The sequence below is a fragment of the Melitaea cinxia genome, chromosome 24 (assembly GCF_905220565.1).
Source record: "Melitaea cinxia chromosome 24, ilMelCinx1.1, whole genome shotgun sequence".
NCBI lineage: Eukaryota > Metazoa > Arthropoda > Insecta > Lepidoptera > Nymphalidae > Melitaea > Melitaea cinxia.
The window spans coordinates 9,296,027-9,314,476 of record NC_059417.1 but is presented as its reverse complement, the minus strand read 5'-3'; the positions used below and the strand labels follow the sequence as shown (position 1 = coordinate 9,314,476).

The 18,450-nt window shown below is 32.8% G+C and overlaps 1 protein-coding gene across 1 annotated transcript in view; it reads left to right on the top strand.

The window, feature by feature from the left end:
- The first annotated feature begins 9,193 nt into the window (after positions 1-9,193).
- Positions 9,194-18,450, top strand: part of LOC123665383 (KH domain-containing, RNA-binding, signal transduction-associated protein 2) — a 43,963-nt gene continuing 34,706 nt past the window's right edge. The window contains exons 1-2 of the mRNA XM_045599696.1: positions 9,194-9,242; positions 9,975-10,072. Coding sequence (XP_045455652.1) covers positions 9,194-9,242; positions 9,975-10,072 — 147 coding nt within the window. The remainder of the gene's footprint in view (positions 9,243-9,974; positions 10,073-18,450) is intronic.

Sequence of the window (18,450 nt, the reverse complement as noted above, 5' to 3'; positions counted from 1 at the left end):
AGATAAATCTTGGGAAACCCTCGAAAATCGTAGTGACGACTAGTGCGCCTGTTAATTTTTTTCGTCTACTTACATCGTATTACTATTCGAAGTAATTGAAGTCGATTTTTTTCGTTTGTGAGCAAACACAATTATATATGCTATAAAAGCTTGTCGCAAGATTTGAGTACTCGTATATTTAATATATTATTTTTTACTCTTTAGTTATGGACTGGACAGGTTTCTCAGTCTGTTAATTTCAGCAAATCTCATTTGGTAACCTGTCGGTCCAGGTTGTTATCATAGACATCTGATAGCAATCAAATTACTCATATCCGTATTCCGTCAGCCCGCAATAAAGCAGCGTGGTGTATTAATCGCCGACCCTTCTCCTGTATAGAGAAAACAGACCTGTGCCTAGAATTATTAAAAAATGCCAATGTCAGGGGGGGGGTGTGTAGAAATAATTGTACCTTAATGTAGTTCTCAAATATCAAAAAAAGTTATTTCTGGAATTAATGTATTCAAGCTACAGAACTTTTAATACTTGATATAATATTCGTTTTTTTTTCTTTGTTGTTCATATTTTAGCTTTATCATACATACATATTTATACGTTTACATTATACAAAGATGTGTATGTAGACATATATGTATGTCCATCAGACTGTACTCGCGTTAAACTAATACGGCCCTTCGTTCATTATGATGAGCCCTTTTTGTGTCCTTCGAGGGATAAAATGAGGTTGTTATCTGAAAGACCCTCTCTATGGCTCTATGCTTTATTTATTGAATATTATGTAAACTAAGTTTTCGAAATTTTAACTATCGATTATAACTCACTTTTAAGATTTAATTGTTTAAATGGAACGGAAATCCGCAATAATAAAATATTATAAAAATAAATAGTGGCAAAGAGTTCCGTTGATAACTGAACATCTTAAAATATGGTTTTATTTTGACTTAGAGTAAAGATAACTAATGTTGGTAAAATAGGTGTACGTCAGTCGTATTTGATGAACCAAAAAAGTTTCTTTTGAGGATTGGTAACTAACTTTAGTGAAAATCGATGATAATAGAAATCTATGTGTTTGCTTATGTACGCACGTAAGGAGTTATACTTCAATGGCTAAGTACGTAAGAAGCTAACTTCACGTTGTTAACTTCTTCTTCGTTGACTAGCTAACTTCACGGTGTCGGTTGTTTGTGACGGTGTGCGCGCGCATCGTAAAAATTTACACCTATCATTTTTATTTTCTAACACGCCAAAAGAAGTATAACTTCAAAAACATTTTAACTTCGTGCATATTAGTAATACGAATAAAAAAATAGATTTATATAATGTAATCTATAGAATATACTAACAAAAACTCCCAATTCAATTTATGGTTACAAATTAAAAAACATTAATTTGTTAGTATGAAGCGCCACACTGCAACTAGCGGTTCCAACTTTGAAATTAATAAACCACAAAACGGTTAAACAAGAACGTTTTAATCTAAAGTATGTTACGAAGCCCCTAATCCGAATTTAAATTTGATTCTGAACTTAGAAAGTACACGCTCAGAGGGTAAGAGCAAAAACAATGTAATCTCCATTGTTTCGATATTCCCTATTGAATCTGTGCAAAATGTATAATCTGCTACATTTCTAAACGTCAAATTTTACCGCGCATTTCTGCAAAACGTCAATCAATATTAGGCGATAATCACACGGTGCTTGTAATATGCAAATTAATGTTAGGGGCGATTAGGTTACCATCATAGGTCAGGAATTTACATTTTAACGATTTATGTTTTAGAAACGATGATTCATCGTATGAAATGCATTCAGGACATTGTATCGTTTTAGTAAAACCAACATTTTTGGCTTCAATAAGCAACAATTTTTTTTGTTTCAATTTCAATATTTATGTCTTTATGTCTCAATTTGTACACCTTCACTGACACAATACCATCTCCTCTGCCCGAGGTTGCCTGGAAGAGATCGCTTTTTAGCGATAAGGCCGCCTTTTGTACCTTATGATACTCTGTTAAAATCAATCTGATATGTATTATTTCTGTATTGGTGTACAATAAAGTGTATTGTTATGTTGTTATTATGTTATTTAAATAATTTTTCAAAATAAATTCACATTCATTGTACAGAAATTTCCAAATTAACAAAGTACCTACTAGGTACGATGTTTTTAAAATTATTACGTCAGTACTAACTGATTTCACGGTAAATAGCCGCTAATTTCTTTAATTTCTACGAATTACTTAATTGTATTCGAAAATTACAATAAAAAAGCTTAGAGCTCTGCAACTTTCGATAGTTCAATCTCGTATGATTCATGCCATAATAAATACATGTATTTCATGTAGGAAAGAGCACGGTACGCTAAGGGTACTCTAATGCAAACTGGGAGATTATTTGTCTACCATAAATAACAATCGCTATCAGGTGTCAATTTTCACAACCAACCCATGCCATCGATATGGTGGGGAGACCCACAAGAACACATACTAGAAACATACATTTGTACAAATACAAATGCCACTACACTAGAACGACTGCTGGATGAAAATAATGAATATCATGATAATGACGATCATTCATCATCATCATCTTCATCATCATCATTGGCCTTAGTCCGTCTATTGCAGATGATTTAGACAGTGTCAGACAGACGCTATGTCGCCTAGGACACTCTTCAGGAAAACGCAGAGTTGCCTAAGCTCTGCGCCACCCTCTCGACCTCACTGGCTAGGCCCACAGGAATGACGAGTCGATACGTGTGGATTCAGTTCGGCTGCAGGAGTCTCGCATTTTAGAGCTATGCCACGAATGCTTGACGGAGATCCCATTCTAGGTTTCAAATGAAGTTTTCCTTCTCCAGGACCCTGATGATTTTGAGCGAGGTTTATCCCTCGGTCGCCTTTTACGACCCCCACGGGAAGAAAGGGGGTGGTGCTATTCTATTCGGCCGACACCAAACGGCATACAACTATATATACATTATTATCAAATCTAACGAAACTTAAGAAATTAAACCACAAATAAAGATTCCTAGAGATATTTAAAGTAAAAGCCAACAGAAAATCATCGAAATATCCATTATCTAGCTTTCCGCTGTCCGAAGTCAAACATAACTTCGAAGCGACCGAAGTAATGTTTAACTTGGTGTACGTGACGTCTGGCCGAACCGAAGTTATTCAACTAATTTTATATTCTGTATCGGTCAGTCCGGTTAACCGACAAGTTGACGACCCTTATTTGCCTGCATGTCAATACGTCCCGAGGGTTGGAACAATTCGTATGAATCGTGTACAATGTCAAGATAGAGTCTAAAGGTTGATGTGGAATAAATTTTTTTATGTATATTATTTATTTTTTCATATGATATTTAAATTTTATTATCTGTGCTTATAATATGCGTATAAAGAGTTAAAAACCGCTCTGGTGTAATGGTGCGTGTAGGTGCCGTAACTCCGACGGTTCGATTCCCGCTCGGGATAGATTTGTACAAACATTTCTTTCCGTGTAGGTCTATCCAGCGTGCATCGGAGAGCACGTTAAACTGTCAGTTCCGAATGTTAACATAAATACCTGATAGCGATAGCTCCACATAGTAGAGATCCTCCCGTGAACCCGCAGTCGTACAGCGTGAAGGATTAAGCTCCAGTCCTTCTTCTACATGAAGAAAGAGACCTATGCCCAAGTGTGCTGTTACAGGCTAAATCAAAAAATATAAACTTAAAATTCGTGAGTTTGTTGACAAGTTTGTAGGTTGGACCTTTCGTATTACTAAACCGATTCTGAAAACTCTTTCAGCAGTGGAAAATTACGTTATTCGCGAGCATATCTGTCCAGCTTCACAATAGAGCACCGTGGTGAATTATGCTCCGATACTTCACTACTCAGATTACTTTTGTTTATTAATCTGAGCATCACTATATAGAAAAGATGTACCTGCATGAGGCCTATTATGTTATGATTATTTAGCTCATTATAATACAGTTTTCAAGTAAGTATTTACGATTGAAATCTTTTCATTAATGTCATAAGAAATTCAAAATTTAATTGAATTTTAAATCATATTTATCTTAAGTGATGTCTTTGATTCCAACAATACAGAATTGTGATAAAATTTGGTACTTAAGTTGTTAAAGAATCCACAAAGTAAATTAAATTCATTGTTAAAAATGAAACAAACTCAAAGGTTTACTTAACTCGTATATTTAAACTCTTATTCACACTCGTATACTTATTATTTAAACTTACATTTAAACTCGTAATTAAACTCGTATAATGAATTTTAAAAATCAAAAAATACAATCAGAAGTCAGGAGAGAAGATTTAACAGACGGCACACTGCCGTCTATTATTAGATGAAGGAACTAAATACATTAGTCTGACACGGGCGCACAACGCCATCTATAAGTAGATCAAGGAACTGAATACTTTATATCAAATCAATAGTATTCTTTAATCTAATCATCCATAAAGAAATTCTCACAAAGTAATGAGTAAAAACAATAGACAAACCTAAAACAACATAAAGTAACGTGAACTTTTGCATATCTAAAATTCTGTATCAAACAACAAGCAATATATTTGTATTAAAAAATAGTTAAGTGTCAAAATTTCCGCCATTTCGTCTGTCGCTTACGCCACAGATAAAACAAACGGTCCTGGCTCGTATTATCCGCGCCGTGCTTCAGTTGGCAACGCTTTGGTCACTTCTAGTGCCATTAGAGATTGCTCTCGCATAAAAGCTTTTACTTGATTCACAATCCTGAATTTGGTAACTTTATATCAAGTTTAAGATTTAATTAACGAACTATGAATATTTCTGAGACTTGGAAAAATAATCGACTAGCTGTGTCTTGCGGTTTCGCTTGCGTTAATTTGAAAAAAAAACGTACTTAAACATTATAAAGCCTTTATCCTTTCTCGGTAAACAGACTATCCAATATTAAAAAAAAATTAATTCGAACCTTAGTTCCTGAAAGTTTAAACAAACAAACTATTCATCATTATAATGTTAGTATATGTAGCCGTTGCCTTTTAAGCTTGCAGAGAGAAAAAAATACGACGAAAACACGAAAGAGGTCTTACATATTAACGAGAGAACTAGAAATAAAATTTTGAGTCAAAGCTTGATTACCATAGCCATCTTGCGCGTCAGTAAAGCTAAAATATTCATACTGTATAAAATAATACGGAAAAACAGGAACTTGACATCTTTTTTTTTAATTCTAGAACCTACCTAGCGAATTTCATCATCACATTTGAATATACTTCGCGGTAATTTTCATATTCTCTCTGATATTTAAGTGCCAATTAGCAACTACTTTAGTTTTAACGAGTGCGAGCTTAATTTGAAAATAACGAGTATTTTTGGCAACTTTTAGGTATTACAAAAATGTAAATACTTTTTAGACACATCTATCTTTTTATAATTAAAAATGACCCGCAATAATGTATGTACGCACTTAGCTTCTGAACGAGGGCATTAAATTGGATTTTTGAAGTAAAACTCCTTTAGGCGCAGGAGAGTAATTTTTTTACGGATGAAACGTACAACGTTTTTTTTTCTCTGATTGTGTACAATAAAGAGTATTTGTTGTAGAACGTTTTGATGAAACGGCAACGATGTGATGAAACGGCAACGTTTTGATGAAACGGCAACGTTTTGTCAAACAACAGTTAATGTTGTTTTTGGTAAGTAGAGCCACCTAGCGTGTACTCTAGAAACTACAAAGGTTGTTACATTCATATCGATAGTATTACACTACAAACTAACTAGACGGCGCTGGAACGGAAACCTAAAGCTTCAGATTTGTATAAATATAAATAAGAGACTTAAAAATTGGTTTGCTGAAGAAGTTTCACTTCTGACGTGTACTTTGTGCGTAAGCACTTTTTTTGTAACTGGTTAGCCAAAAATTAAAAAAAGTCGATATAATCAAGAAAAAGATATGGCGATAAAAAATTTCCCGGCCAGCCAGTGCGTAATATGAAAGTCAGCTACTTATTTTCCTTGAATACGAGTTTCAGTGTATTTTATGAAACGTGAACGTTTAGCTTTCACGAGATCGGCACGCATTGAAAAGTAACGCTTTTAAATATTAAACTGTTACGAAGTAATATAAGGCCGGAAAAAGGTTTCTACATATTTTATGTTGAAACTCAAGTTAAAATTGTACAAAATTTATTTGCATTAGTTATGATATATATGTACCATCTTGTTCGATAACTTGCCGCCATCTCCTAGGTTCATATCAAAACCAGTTACAAACAATACAACCACATAAAAATTATCGCAACCTTTAACTATAAAGCTTTAGAAATGCCAACTAGTCCCAGAACATTATTTCTACGATGTACTATTATACATTGACCTTTATACATTGATTTATTAATATATTAATTCAATATATAATTATTATATTAATTATATAAACAGTTAAACTGTAAAATAATATACACAAATAAATATCAAACTGATATCTATAAATTCAAATATGGCGATCGACAACGCCATCTTGAAAACAATTCCACATCGCATAATCCAATAAACTCAATCTGTTACACGCACGAAATGGACGGTTATATTCAAAACAATGACTAACCATTTGTATTATTATTAGTTTATCTCTATGAAACAATAAATTATTCGTCGATATTAATTTTTGTTCTAGTAAATACATCGCTATAAATTAATATATATTATAATCTAATGACGACCGCTCTGGTGTGATGGTGCGTGTGCCGTGTCGGCGGCGCCTAAGCACCGACAGTCGCGGGTTTAATTCTCGCTCTATTATAAAAAGAAAAGATTTGCATTTAATGAAAAATCATAACATCAAGTGTAGGTTATTCACGCGACCGAAGCCGCAAACAGAAAGTGTAATAAATAAAAATACCAGCTGACATTTTTTTAATTTTGCTATAAAAAAATTGCGCTTATTAATCGAAATAAATTATAGCCTATAATTTAAGCCGGACAAAGTTACATATCTGTGCGAAATTTCATTAAAATCAGTCAGTCAAACTACTAAGTTTCGAACATTAGCCCGGACAAACATTGTGGCACAAGATTTTTATGTAGATAAACGATAAAAAAAGGCCTGCTTTTATCTGCATTGAAGATTATACCATTTCCTTCACTTTTTAATAACCTTTATACTAAGTTCTCGTTAATTCCTTCCATAGCACCAGAGCGATTGTCAAATAAAACAATTTAATATTTCGAGCCAGCGCTCTCTAAATCTAGTATTCGAAACTAACGGTGTCTGAATATCAAGAAACAATTAAGACTTATTATAATCTCTAATACTGAACATTTGGTGAACTGTGCTAATACAGAGATACCGTTAACGATCGAAGTGCTTAACCTAATGCGGGCTCTGTGATATCTAATGGTCTCGCTTACTACAATAAATATCTACTATACTATTATAGACAATACCTACATTGAAATGACCCGAATTGTCTAGATAAGATGCGACAATTGACAGCGATGTACTATTGAAGCTATCGATAAAGGTATAATATGGTTTGGAGTTTCAGCTTTTTTTTTTTTTAGAACCAAAATTTTTATTTGTTGAAAGTGAGATTTTTTTTGTAAATCAAGATACTTATAGTATTACTAGCTGACCTGGCGAACTTTGTACCGCCTTCTTTATTTTTTTCTTAAATATAATAATTAATATATCAAAATAAAATATAGCCTATCTTTCAAGTTGGATCGAACTGCACATGGTGTGCGAATTTTATTATAATCGGTTAAGTGGTTTAGGAGTCCATTGAGGACAAACATTGTGACACGAGATTTATATATATTAAGATTATAAATCTTTAACAGTGACATAGCTGACAAGTATGTTGACAAGTGTGTGACAAATGTGTTGTGTGTTTGTTTTTAGGCTAGATCGGCAAACAAGCGTATAACTCACCTGATGGTAAGCCATTACCTTAGTTTTTAGACGCTTGCAATACCCGACCCTACCCCCAATCACCCCCTGAAGCTCGTGTCACTGTACTCACCACAGGAACTCAACGCTGCTTGAAAGCAATATTATTTAGCTGAGATCTTCTGTAAGGTCGGATGTACTTCCCCAGTAGGGCTGCTCCAGATTTTGAGCAGGATATTTCCTGTTGTGACCTACCTTAGTGAATCTTTAACATCTAATATATAAAATTCTCGTGTCATGGTGTTAAACATTGAACTCCTCAGAAACGGCTCAACCGATTTTAATAAAATTTTGTAGCCATTTGGGGTAGGTCTGAGAATCGGCCAACATCTATTTTTCATACCCCGAAGTTATAAGGGGGGGGGGGATTAAGGGTGTTAATAACATATATGGCAAAACAACGTTTGCGGGGTCAGCTAGAATATTATAAAAAATGCATTAGCATTTTGAAATAACTATTGTAAAAGGAGAAAATTTAGTTCACTAACTTCAATTTGAAAGGAAAACAAATGTCTTTTTTTTCAAATTGAAGTTATAATAATTTATTCTTTCTATTATAAGAAATACAAACATTTCAATAAAAATTTATGTAAATAAACGCCTACACTCTACGACTCAATAAGAGTCTTATAACAGTTGCTATGACTACTCCGCCTACTCATGTATAGGTATACTATTTATATATGTATGAGGATTATTCGAATACGATACAAGGAAACAGGAATTAATATAAATCAACCCCTAAGGGATGATCGTTCTGTTTACAAAGTGCTCACACTAAATTTGATATTCATTGGGTTACTTCATTAACTTTTCATTTAGGTTTCTGAACATTACCGGGGCAAGTATTTGTTCCAATTGTATCATTGGACACAATAATATGGCCTTAGTTTAAAATGATAAGCTATATAAATGTACACAAATAAGTCCCTCCTGACAATTGTAATTTGACGCTATTAAATGAGGTTTTTTTTCATATCACTAGAATGGCAAATAGGCGAACGGACCGACTGACGGTGAGTGGTTGCGTAGCGGGAATAACTTAGCCTATAGATTTCTGTAAGCTTGGGAGTATTCGTACCTTAACCCCGCTAGTACACAGCTCACCCTGTAGTTTTTGTTCTAACTACCTTACTCACAACAGAAGCAAAACATAACATACAATATGATTTGACTATCTTCTGTAAGGTTGTTCCCAGTCAAGGATCTATAGATTAGGAGGAATCTATTTCGTGCTTTTCACTACCTCAATGAACAAATACAGATTAAATAAAACAAAAGTGCTGTACACAGATGAAAGTAATAAATATTTTATTTAGAAGTCTTTCTAATGCGTCTGATGTGTATTACGTCAACGAAGAAAAATCTCATAAAATGGTTAAATAATTCATGGAACACTCAGCAAAAACCATATTTCTGATTCGACGTGATCGGTTATGGAGTAATGAAAAATAATATACAGAGGGCGTCTCGGGGGCGGAACAAGTGACAGCTGTCGAGTGAGGATTAAATAGAGACGGTCGGTACGCGTGACAAGTGTAGAAAGGCATATTGAGTTTTATATTTGATTTTTTTAGTTAAATATTTACATTAAAATCAAAAAAGTAAAAGAGATGAGGTGTGGTGCGATTTTTTTTTAAATATTAATAATTGATTTTAATTATTAATATTAATTATTACTATTCCTTAAAGATTAAAGATTTTAATTATTACTATTATTCCTGAAAGAGACGTTATCCGAAATCCCACACTCAAGTAATGTAGCGAATTAAGCTTCAACCCAGCTTTCATAACTATTGAAGCCTTCGTCCAGCAAAGAATTCTAACAGGTAGTTCAAGTCCAGTTCACTTCACTATGTATTAAATACGATAAATTACTGCTATTAAACGGTTCTTATAATTAGTTTTTATATTATAATCATAATTTTTTTCTATAATTAGCTATAATTCTTTTTTCTAACTTACATTTGTTTTACATCTATTTATATTCTTTTTTTTATGTATTTAAATGTATTTTTTTATTGTTGACAGGTGAATGGCGGGGTGACAGAAGAATGTTGGACATCACACGAGACAAGCCAGTAAAAGTGTGCGTACGAGTTGTCGTGCCAGTTCGAGATCATCCAAAAGTGAGTAAATTAATTTTAAGAACAATCGCCCACACGCTTCAGCCTGTAATATCCCACTACTGGGCATAGGACTCTTTCCCCATGTTGGGGAAGGATCAGAGCTTTATCCACCACGCTGCTCCAATGCAATAAGTCTTTGTTGATAAAATAAACAAGAAGTGGGATTGCGTGGAGTTGCTTTTGATTTTGCCCAGTAGTGGGATATTACAGGCTGAAGCGCAAAATATGGCCGCCATTCGTTTGCCCAGGTTATTCCTAAGGTAGGTAGGCTTATTGCTAATGTCTTACATAACAACCAGTTGATATAAAAAACCATATATTTGAACAAATCTGCATTTTTCTTTTAATATACTATGCCTCCGATGTAGTGGTCGGAGCACGTTTTTTGCTATTTACTCTTTCATACTAGTTCTCGCTTTCATGCATCTCGTACTTTCATGCTGCATACTTATACTATCTGTCATTCATCTCTTTCTCACTCGGGTCGGGTTCCCCACTACTATTAGGTCTACGTTTTGCTTGGCTACTCTACTTATTCATTTCTAAATGCAAGGTAAATAATTAGACAAAATTTATTTTGGTATATTTTTAGTTTTACAGGGCTTTTCTTGTTGGTTGTTATTTAAGACATTCTAATTTTTAAAAATTAGAAAAAGAGAACAAATGTACATTTGACACCCAAACTCCGTGTGGGAATCGTACCAAAGACCAAGAGCAGAAAGCGGGATCACAGCAAACTGCTCCAACGGGATAGCGCGATAAAAATTTATTTAAATGATTTGAAACTCTTAATTACAAAGACCTTATTATGAAGTTTAGTTCCTTTTATAATTTTGTTGAAATATGAATTATGGTGAATCCTGAAGGCAGCCTTGATATCCCATCATTCCCTTATCCCGATACATAATGACTTACGATCGATTTGATAAATTTCCCAGCCTTCATTCGAACAGGTCTTCACGTTCGTATGTCGTTTGTCTGCTCACTAGCTGAAAAATTACTTGATTCTTCTTGAAGTAAAGTTTCGACTGCACTGAGTTTTGAAAGTGTATATTCAAGCTTAATATTTAAAATGAAATTTTAATTTTTATCTTTAACTTATTTAAAAAACGGAGGTAATTCTCAATTTGACTTTTTTATACAATGATAGGGTTGCGTTTGATCACTACTTCACCTGATGATAAGTGAAAATGCTGTCTAGGATGGAGCACGCTAACCTAGAAGTAACCTATTTACTCGCGACTTAAAGATCCCCAGGTTATAATTTTCTAGAAACTCAGACGCTGGTAGAGAGTTCCATTCTTTGACTATACAGTTTAATGTCTTTCACCTCAAAAATTTTAATTAAGTATACCTATATTGCTATTTTTTTTTTAAATTCTAATAAGCTGGTGCTCGACATGTGGTTGTTTTCAAGTTTGAGCGAGATCAGATAAGTACTATTTGTTTTATGCTTAATAATGCTTAATTTCACAATGCACAGATGTAAATGGAGTTTTGTTTTGTTTGAGAACCAACACTGCCATTGTGCTATTTACGTTCCTAGAGTGTTTTTTTTTTTCTAATTTTATAATCTATATGATTTGTAGATAATTTGACACGAGCTGTTTAGTAGATATGACACGATAAAGTTGTTCGATTGAATCCAAAATAATTGAAATTCCAAAATAAATAAAATTTTGATGACATTTTAAATATCGAAGTCGATCTCGGTGTAACCCAAGTATAAAAAGTAAGACACGCGATCTTATCCCACGTCCAATTTCACCTTTATCTAAATTACGAGCGACCTCTGGCGTAATAGTTTCAACTATTCACGTTTTTCATCGTATATTCGACATTAGAGATAAAATATATTCAATGCTCAGATGAGCGAAGAAACTATAACTATAATATTACATAGATTTCATTACTTTATTTATTTTTTCTGTCTGTTTTTTTGAAATTACAGGATTATAAATTGCTGTAATTATAGTTTTTAAATTGCTTTTATTGGTAGAAATCTCACTACAAATGTAATTAATATGAAAAATATCAAAACTTAACGCAAATGAAATCACAAACCTAGCATCCGATACAACTCAAAAAATATATTTGTATGACGTAATGTGGTGATATTCATTTTCAAAAAAGCAATAAGATTCTCAATTACGTCACATTTTATAATATAATATAATTGTAATTTATAATAAAATACTTAGGTTAATTTAAAGCCTTCAACATTCATTCGGCATTTTTTAACAAATTTTAAATTTGATATGGTAACATGTATTTCATTTGATATTATATTCCATAGAACAACTAATGCTAAGACTAAAAGTTGGTAACAAAAAAAGTACATATAATACGCTTACGCTTCAGTCTGTAATATCCCATTGCTGGTCATAGGTCTGTTTCCCCATATAGAAGAAGGATCAGAACTTAATCTATCACGCTGCTCCAATGCTGGTTATCGGATATATTCCCTACTATGAGTAACGATCGCTATCATGTATACATGATCTATATGTGGAAATTTTTAATTGGCCTTTATGTACCTATTTGTACATCTAAAACCATGTTATTTAGCTGTAGGTTTTTCTGTAAAATAAATAAATAAATGATAACAACCGGGACTGACAGCTTAACGTGCTCACCGAGGCACGGTGGAGGGACTCACAAGTACTACATATCGACACCTGATATGAAGAACATTGTATCTCATTTTGTTAAGTTTTCAGGAGAGCGTTTTACAATTTTGTTTCATTTAAAAAGTGGCCAAGTGAGTGAAATAAATTGTTCTACTATTAATTTACTTCATTAAGGATATATATTATTATTTTCGTAACCGAAATTACAATGTTCTTTTAGCAGAAATCTGAATTATATTCAATTACAATTTAAAAAAATACCTCGGTATTTTGATAGTATAGTTGAAAAACATTGTTTCATTAGTTACAATGTTCTTCATATCAGGTGTCGATACTGATATGTAGAACATCGATATATAATACAAAAAACATTTGACAATGTTTCTTCAATTGAATAAACTCTCAAGCTTTATAATAAATTGAATAGATACTGATAGTGTTCAATTTCAAAAGAGCCATTATATCGATACGTGCCAAGTTTTCAACACACAACTTAATCAACGGTTATAACTTATATCCAACTCCGTATGAGTCAAATACGAACGAGATTAATAATGGCCACATCTTTCGATTAAATAAATAAATATCTTATAACATACACACGGTCATCTGTTCCTATGGTAAGCAACTTAACCCTTTTGTTATAGGTAACAGCCGACTGTTATAGCTAAATATGTTTATTTTTTAATAAATATACATAGAAATAATACATATATAGGTAAACATATTAATTAAAATATTACTTAGACTCAGGCGGAAATCGAACCCACAATCCACGGAGTAGAAAGTAAGTAGCAAATGTAAATGTTAGTCATACACACGGTTATTTGTTACCATTTTAAGGAATTTAATGCTTGTGTCATGGTTAACAGGCGACTGGTATAACTACATTTTTCTTTAAATATAAATATAAATATAAATTTATAAATAAATGTATATGTTTATCAACGAGTACCGGGTATTGAACCCAGAACCCCCGAAATAGAAAGCACGTTCACTGCAAAATGCTCCATAGCGCCAGTCAAACTCAAAAATGTATTTAAAACAAATAACAAAAGAGGACAAATAATTAAAAAGGGTTTAGCTTGTTTTTTTTCCTAAATCTAAGACATTAAAAAAAAAAACGTTATAATTGTGTTTGCTAGCGAACGAAAAAAACTAACTTCAATTACATTGACAAGTAATACAATGTAGACGAAAAAAATTAACAAACTCAGTCACCACTATGATTTTCGAAGGTTCCACTCGATTTCTTTGGGATGCCATCATCAGATCCTGGTTTCCATCATGGTACCACCCTTGGGATATCTCCTTTTCAACAAAAAAAAAATCAGCAAAATCGGTTCATAAACGACAAAGTTATCTGCGAACATACATAAAAAAATAGATACATGTATATACGGTCGAATTGAGTAACGACCTCCTTTTTTGGAGTCGGTTAAAAATCAGTTTTAAGTTTAAAAAAACGTATTAATCCGATCGACATGAGTCGTAAGCGTTTTTCTGCTTCATTACGTACAGAAGAGGCTTATTCGTCGAGAAAATCGACGTACTTACCCATCAGATTTCTTTTTTGTGCGTAGTACCTAACTTGCGTTTGACCACATACTGCCAGAGAGGAATGATTATAATTAAAAATAAATCACCGAAATGTACGTACGTGCATAACTTCTTTTTCATGTTCGCTAATTTTTATTTACCAACTCATCGAACTGAAAAATAACTTTTTTGTTAAATTCCACGCGGAAAAAGTCGCATGCACAGCTAGTTTTAAACATAAATTTTATCAGCTTTAATTAATTTATATACTAAGAGAAAAAAAGAGAACATTTTGAAGCAATTTGAGTGGATTTAAGCGGTTGACAGGTCTCAGTTGTTTGATAGTAATTGATTGATGATCTATTATACCCTACGATAAAGTTGACGAGAGATGTATTAATTAGTGATGGTGAAATTTCACTGGATCCCCTATAATGCTCTCATAAACAATAGGTCTTTTGAAATCATTAAAAATTCTTTAACAGTAAATAGAACACCAGTTAAGGCGGATTTATATTTGGATTGATTCGTGTCGTGTCATGTCATGACGTGATGGCTAGGGTTTACATTATTATGTCGTGTTCTGACGCATCAGAACGATATTTTGAATCAATACAGCCGCGGCTCTAGAAAAGGTCAAACGGTTGAAATGATCTTCTATGAGTCATCGGATTCTGGTTCAGATTTTGAAGAAGATATTTAATTTTTAATGCTGACAACTCTTTTAAAAGAAGAAAGTCAGAGAAGGAGATTTTGGATTATACTTTTGTGTTTGTACTCGATACCTAGAAGTATCGATACTTTTGTTTCTTTGATACTTTTTTTTCGATACTACTCATGAGTACAGTATCGATACTTTGTATTACCGTGTTTGTAGTACCGTGGTCCCTACTGACGCGTCATTACACAGCACTACCGCGCGCGCACATTAATCTGACGTGTCGTGATGGCGCCGTTTCAGCACACCCCGCGCCACGCTTACCTGACGCGAATCGGGATCGGTTCTGATGCGACACATCAGAAGCCATCACGACATGTCAGAACACATCAATGTAAACGTTGTCATACAAAATATATGATACCGATTCTGTTCTGATGCAACACGACACGAAACGTCAACTATAAATCCGCCTTTAGGTTTGTCATTACATAAGATAATAAGACGGTATAAAAATAGAGAAATTTGCAAGTATATAATATACTAAACTTCATACTGTTATTTTTTGTGTACATATCGTTTTTTTTTTAATTTTCTTTTTTGACCGACATCAAAAGACCATATATATATAATGTATATTATGTTCGGGGACGACTTCACCGTTTATGAACCTATTTTGATAATTCTTTTTTTATTGGAAAGGAGATATCCCAAGGTAAGGAACCATGATAAGGAAACCAGCATCTGACGATGGGATCACAGAGAAAACGAGGGAAACCCTCGAAAATCGTAGTGACGACTAGTGCATTTAGTATTCAAACTAATACTCATTACAAAGATATTATTATAAAAAAAGGCGGGTAACAAACATAAAAAGAAAATTACCACTGAGCTGAAGAATTCACCCTAAATGCAAATAGTTGTAATAACTTTTTTAATTTCGCAAATTTAATACATTTACAAAATTTATAAGTTCGCGCCAGGCATCCCGGCATTAGCTTAGTTGTAGGACTATTAGAGACTCTTAAATTAGTAAAATTGTTGTAATAAGCCTCTAATATTGTATGTCATTGAGTGTGTAATAAAGTACAAAATAATGACATCGCAATAAATTTATAGACGCAATATTAAACAGACACATAAAAATGAAAAACACACAGATAAACAGAATAAACAGCCCATTGCAGTATACTGCTGGACATAGGCCTCTCCAAGTTCGCGTCAGACATCCCGGTTTTCCGTAGTCCTCATCCAGCCTACACCGGCAATCTTACGTAGATCATCGGTCCAACGGGCCGGAGGACGTCCCACACTGCGTTTGCCAAGACGCGTTCGTTAAAACCCAATTAATGTTAATAGATAATTTGATAGTTGAAAAAATTTATCATAATTATATTAATTGTCATAATATAGTTTTGAATAACGCGCCAAAAGTAATTCCAGATTATGTTCCCATTTTATAGTTTTTAATTTCCGTTGTAATTTCGTTCATAAAATTGATGATGCTTTTAAATAAAAATATAATTTTTATTATTCCAATAAAAACGTGCAAAATTAAATCAACGATGCTCTTAAGACTTTCTTTATTTAATAATTTGTTTTGTATCATATTTTCGTTTTCCTCTATAGGGTAATCCTAGGGTAATGACAGAAAAAAAGTACTATCATAATTCGGTGTGTTATTTTATATTTCTTACGTTATATGCTATGAAACGTTCCATTAACTACGCATATTGTGTATGCAATGCATGTAAATAATTTCTACATTTTGTTTTGAAAAGCGCCTTTTTGAATTTTGATGTCATTATAGATATTCGTTCATTGTTATCTTAATTACTTGTATTGGAAACTTCAGATCAAACACAACTTTGTTTTCCTGCCTTATGAACAGGCGTTTTATAAATGTTAAACATATTATGTAGTAATTGATAATGTTAGGAGGTAAAAAAATTAAGTTACTTTTAAACTATCTTACTTTACAAATAGAATGATAAGAATTCATCATTCACATGAATAATCTCTTGAATAACGAAGAAGGAATAAGCAGTTAGGACGAATTCACTCCATCACAACTTATCTCTACCAAGTTACCAACACACATATCTTACGAAGAAATAGTGACCTAAAATATTCTTCATCTCCTGTCATCATTATATTAAAACACCTACTATATCACTCGGTAACTCCATTCGCTTCGATGTTGAAAACGCTCCAACCAGGAAATTGATACATTGTATATGGAAAATATTATCTAAAAATCCATATTTTCATGAAATTCACGTGATTGAAATTCATGCGACCGACTCGTGTGCTTGCGGCCTTAATCGTAAATCAATATTTTGTGTGAGCAAACACACAGGAATGTGTTTCGGATTCGAACGTTCTGTTTAAATTTATGAATCGGTTTTCGCTAATTATTATTTGTGTTTGACCAATAATTATGTCAATAATTTTAATGTTTAAGTGTGATTTTATCTATCATTTTGAAACTTGTCAGATTATAACATAACATAACGTGTAGTATCATCAGGTACAAAGGGGGGCTTTATCGCTGAAAAGCGATCTCTTCCAGGTAACCTTGGAGCAGAGGAGATGGTATTGTGTCAGTGTAGGTGTACAAATTGAGACATAAACGTTTAAATATATTTACTTATTTACATACATACATACATACACATATACATAAACATATACATACACAAACACAAACATACATACACACGTACATGCATACATACATACACACATAAACACATATACGTACATACATACATATATACACATATACATACACAAACACATACATACAAACATACATACATATATACATATATATAATTTTATTCACGTTGAATATCAAGAAAATGCTTTCTGACAGCCTTTTTAAAAATAGAAAGCGATTGTACACGTCTAATATGCAAGGGTAAAGAATTCCAAAATCGAGAAGCTAGAACAGTGAAAGATTTAGTATAAAAGGAAGAGGAGTGAGGGGTAATTTCAAGAAGTAAGGATTATGTAATTTTAATATGCACTGAAATTGATACGATCGTGTTTTACACTTGAAAAAGTTCATAATATAATTTAGTATGTACTCTGTAACATACTCTGAAGCTGTATCAAACCTTTCGCTATTTTGCCGTCAAAACTGTTTAGTTTAATTTTTAGAAATATTAAATTTAAATTATTAGCTAATGTTGTGTTAAATCAGCAGTTTTTCATATATTTTCATCAACCTACTCTATTTTTTTATGACATATGAATGTAATGAAACACGGTTGCAAAATAAACATATTTCATAAAGACCTAAATACACATGTTAAAAACTAAGATTATAATTGATTATTTATCGCGATAAAAGCCGAAAAGATTATTTCATTACAATAAGTTAAATTCGCGTAACCATTAGAAAACAATATAATTAATCGCTAAATAACAGCCTCTAGATTCTATTATACGTGTGCTTATAATTTAGATTTATAAAATAAACTTATAATTAGAATTTAAAAAAGTATCTAAAATACCTCTTAGATACCTAAATTTTTAAGGTACAT